Consider the following 4,791-nt stretch of genomic DNA (forward strand, 5'->3'; position numbering starts at 1 on the left):
GTCGTTATTATCACTGTTCTAATGCTTCAGACAGAATGTATGGTTGTATCAAGGAGAGAAAGAAATACAACATGCAATTTAATAAGCAAAGGAGAAACTATAAAACAAGTTCAGACATTTAAATATCTTGGATACATAATAACTTCAGATGGAAGATGCAGCACAGAAATAAAACGAGAATTTCAATAGCTAAAGATAGATAGTTTTAACAAAATGAGTCTATTTTTTTTAAGCACATATCTCGATGACAACAAAACATAGGGTTTTGAAGGCATAATATGTGTTGTCAGTATTATTATATGGCTTTGAAAGTTGGACAATTACAGAAGACATTAGAAAGAATCTGGAGGCAGCAGAAATGTGGTTTCTTAGAAGGATGTTAAGAATCTCATGGACAGAGAAGAAAACTAATGAAGAAGTATTAGAGCTGAAACTAAAAGGTTACTAATTAGTACAATAAGAAAAAGACAAATGCAATTTTTAGGGCACCTAAATCGACATAAATGTATTGAACATCTTGCTCTCACAGGAAAGATAGAAGGTAAAAATAGTAAAGGTAGACCAAGTAAAACATATTTGAATAGTTTGAACAGCTGGGTGACAAAGAAAGAGAAGAGTAATATTAGTTTTCTGATGTTATCTGATCAGAGAGGTGAATGAATGGGCGTACCATGATCACCGATGTCTGGTACTTGGAGAAAAAGAAGAATGTTTCTCTTAACAATGATAAAGTAATATCATTGTCAGCCTGATCATTGTGCGGCTATGTGGTCAAGTGGTATGACACTCGCTTTCGGATCGGAAGGTCCTGGCTTCGAGCCTCGCGCTCGGCGCATAGTTGAGTCCTTGGAAAAGGCTCTTTACTCATATTCTCTCACCGTACTCAGGTGTCAAATGAGTACCTGGCCATTAACAGCGTTGTCTTTGTCCGAAAAATTGTAATATCGCCTAACAGGCGTCATGTCCCGTCCTACACGTTAAATGTTGCTGTTGACCAGGGACCCCTTGTAAAGCACTTTGAGTACATTAAGTGGATATTGCGCTATATAAAGCTCAATTTTTTTTATTGTTTAAAAAATTATTATTATCATTGCCAATACTGCTGTGAATGTTATCATTAAATATAGCACACTTACATGGCTGTACCAATACCTGGCAAAGGCTACATTGGGGTCGGTGGCCTTTGTAGATTCGAGGAATAGTGAGAAATCATCGTAGACTGGGGGTTCGGCAACTGAAACTAGACATTTTTGCAGAATAATAGTAATAATGATGATGATGATGATGATGATGATGATGATGATGATGATGATGATGATGATGATGATAATAATAATAATAATAATAACATTATATATAGTATAGTTGAGTCCATGGAAAAGGCTCTTTACTCACATTCTCCCACCGTACTCAGGTGTAAAATGAGTACCTGCCCGTGAATAGCGTTGTCTCTGTCCGAAAAATAATTTGTAATATCGCCTAACAGGCGCCATGTATCGTCCTACATGATAAATGTTGCTTTTGGTTAGGGACCCCTTGTAAAGCGCTTTGAGCATTTTTAGTGGATATTGCGCCATATAAAAGCTCAATTTTTTTTACCAGGTCAGTAAATAAGTACATGTTTTTCCTCATAAATGTGACCCATCGTCTCAAAACGGTATTATGTCGGAACGAACCAGATGCTTAAAATCCGAATTAAATGTTAAACTGGTCAAAAGTTTAAATTGTTGACATTAGCGACCTAAAATATGGTATCCATTCTCCTCAATAAAACATACAAACTCAACACAAGTCTGATATTTCTGGCTATAGATTCAACTTTTAACATCTGAACCAACCCGACTTAATACCGTTTTGAGGCGAAGGGTCATAAATAGACATCATAAATCTACAATATTAGGTAAAGAACTTACTAGTTTCCGTGTTATGCGTTGGTTTGAATCTTTTGGCACAAAACTCCACGTCCATTTGGCTATGGGCTAAAGCCACAAGCAGTGGTAGAATGTAAACTGCCTTCATTTTCTAGAAATATAATCGGATAAGCCAAATGAAAATTTCAATAAAAAAGTTATAACAAAAAATCAAATAAAGAAAAGAATTTAACTCTCTTCTCACCAGCCATTTTCAGGATTTTCCCCAAAACTTCACACCCAACTAACACAAAAATAGATTTTTATTACTCAAAAACAATGGTAGTAAAGTTCTTGCGATACATAATTTCTTTAACAAAACATGCTCTACAACACACTGTTCGTTTTCTTTAAATTTAATGATGTACAAAAGAAATTTGAATTAGAAAATTGTTGGTTGCATCGTAACGAATGTGACGATTTTCCTATAGTTGGTAAGAAGAGGGTTAAAACCGTAGCCATCGTTATGTAATAGCCTGGCACTGAAATTCAAAAGGACTGGTAGTTTAACGTCATTATTTGGTTTTTGAACCGTTCAGTCAGTAGTCGTTAGTAGATCTCATGGAAACAAGTTATTTCATTGGTTGAACTATTGAATACAACTCACGATTTGTTTTGTTTTGGGTTGTTTTTTTTTTTTTGTGGCAAAAAACTGGCATTTTGACGTCATGTTTTGGTCAGTGTCTGCCCATAACTTTAAGAAGGCCACGTTAAAACACAATCTGTAACCATCGGCTTATTCTAAATATACCTTTCCTTAATGTTTCATAACCATGTTCTTCATATTCTATTGTTATCAGCATAACTTATTAGATCACTTACTGTAACCTTTAATTTTCGTTACATTCTCATGTTAACTATGTATTGCAAAGCGCCAGTGAGAATGATAAAAAAATAAAGGCTATGTGGTCTAGTGGTATGATACTCGCTTTCGGATCGGAAAAGCCTGGGTTCGAGCTTCGCTCGGCGCATAGTTGAGTCCTTGGAAAACTGCTCTTTACTCACATTCTCTTTCCGTACTCAGGGGTAAAATGAGTACCTGGCCGTTAACAGCGTTGTCTTTGTCCTGAAAATTTGTAATATCGCCTAACAGGCGTTATGTCTCGTTCGACATGTTACGTGTTGCTGTTGGTAAGGGAACCCTTGTAAAACGCATTGAGCACATTTAGTGGATATTGCGCTATATAAAAGCTCAAGCTCAAGTTTTTAATGTAACATTTAATTTTCGTTTTATTCTTATGCTAACCATGTATTGCAAAGCGCCAGTGAGATATTCGATGGAGATAGGCACTCTATAAAGGTTATTGATATTTATATTTATATTGATGTATTCAAGCAAATTTCCTCCTTGTACCATTCATTAGGTGACAAGAAAAATATACTTGGAATCCGCTGAGAAACACCTTATTTAAAAACAGGGCAAAAAACAACCATGGATGAGTGAAAATACATTAAACAAAATCAAAAAGAGGAAAGACGCAAAGACGGCTCATGGCACTCATAGCAATGTATACAAAGAGATATCTAAGGAAGTGAAAAAGCTGTGCAGAACGGATAAGAAAGAATATCTCATGAAAATATGCTTAAAAATAGAAGACCTTCATTTCAGAGAGAAAACAAGACCAGGGAAATGTATCATGAAATAAAAACCATCACAAAAAGTTTTCAATCACAAATAGGGGTGATAAAAGATGAGCAAGGTAAACCCCTCACAGAAGCAGAAGACATAACAAATAGGTGGAAAAGATATTGTGAAGATATGTACACAGAAGACCAAATAAACGAAACCCAACCTTTGCAAAACAACAGGCAAAATGAAAACGAAGAATCTAGCTTACCACCGCTAAAATCTGAAATAGAATGGGCAATTAAATCACTTAAAGATGGGAAAAGTCCAGGTTGTGACAACATTCAAGCTGAGATGATAAAAGCAAGCAAAGATGAAGGAGTTGAAGTATATCTAAGACTTTGTACGACAATTTGGGAGAAAGAAATTTGGCCCTCAGATTGAAGGAGAGCAATTTTTATACCATTGCCTAAGAAAGGAGACTTACAACTATGCTCCAACTACCGAACAATATCACTCATCAGTCATGCAAGCAAAATCCTTCTAAAAATTATAATGAAAAGGATTGAACGTAAACTGGAAGAAGAAGTCAGTAACACCCAGGCAGGTTTTAGAAAAAACAGAGGGACAAGAGACCATATATTCAATTTGCGTCAAATTATTCAGAAGCATCGAGAAGTAAATTCTGGCCTCCACACTTGTTTTATAGACTATTCGAAAGCTTTTGATTGTGTTAATCATGAGAAACTATGGAAAACTCTCCTGGAGATGAACTTTGATCCTAGAATTAGAAACCTGATAAGATCCCTCTATGAGAACCAACAATCAGCGGTACAACTAGAAAGCGGAACAACAGAATGGTTCAATGTTTCAAAAGGAGTAAGACAGGGATGTATTCTATCACCCCATTTGTTCAGCATTTACACTGAAGGTATAATGCGAGATGTGGAAAACGATGTCAGAAGAAGTAATTACAACGAACCTAAAATGCAAGGTCTACCCATAAAAGATCTGAGGTACGCAGACGACACTGCACTTTTGTCCACAACACCGGGGGGACTAGAGAATCTAATAACATCTGTAAAGGATTACAGCGAGACCAAAGGCCTTAAGCTGAATATAAAGAAGACCAAAATCATGAATACTGACAAGTGCAAAACAGATGCCATCATAAAAATTAATGGAGAAGAAATAGAAAGAGTAAAGAATTTTGAATATCTTGGAGCCAGGATTGGGTACAACGGGAAATCGGCCCCAGAGATCAGGAGGAGACTAGCAATGGCAAGATCAAAGCTAGAAAAGATGAATAATATC

The 4,791-nt window shown here is 36.1% G+C and overlaps 2 protein-coding genes across 2 annotated transcripts in view; one reads left to right on the plus strand and one right to left on the minus strand.

Annotated features, from left to right (window-relative positions):
• Positions 1 to 2,019, minus strand: part of LOC144960377 (uncharacterized) — a 5,974-nt gene extending 3,955 nt beyond the window's left edge. The window contains exons 1-2 of the mRNA XM_078893460.1: positions 1,914 to 2,019; positions 1,137 to 1,240 (exon numbers count right to left, since the gene is read on the minus strand). Of these exons, the coding sequence (XP_078749586.1) occupies positions 1,137 to 1,240; positions 1,914 to 2,019 (210 nt within the window). The remainder of the gene's footprint in view (positions 1 to 1,136; positions 1,241 to 1,913) is intronic.
• A 1,521-nt stretch (positions 2,020 to 3,540) lies between these two features.
• On the plus strand, positions 3,541 to 3,921 carry LOC144960378 (uncharacterized). Its single transcript, XM_078893461.1, has one exon. The coding sequence runs from the start codon at positions 3,541 to 3,543 to the stop codon at positions 3,919 to 3,921; it is 381 nt and encodes a 126-aa protein (XP_078749587.1).
• The last annotated feature ends 870 nt before the right edge of the window (positions 3,922 to 4,791 follow it).

The sequence above is a fragment of the Berghia stephanieae genome, chromosome 15, assembly GCF_034508935.2.
Source record: "Berghia stephanieae isolate SIO BIC M18660-M18661 chromosome 15, UCSD_Bste_1.3, whole genome shotgun sequence".
Classification (NCBI taxonomy): Eukaryota; Metazoa; Mollusca; class Gastropoda; order Nudibranchia; family Aeolidiidae; genus Berghia; species Berghia stephanieae.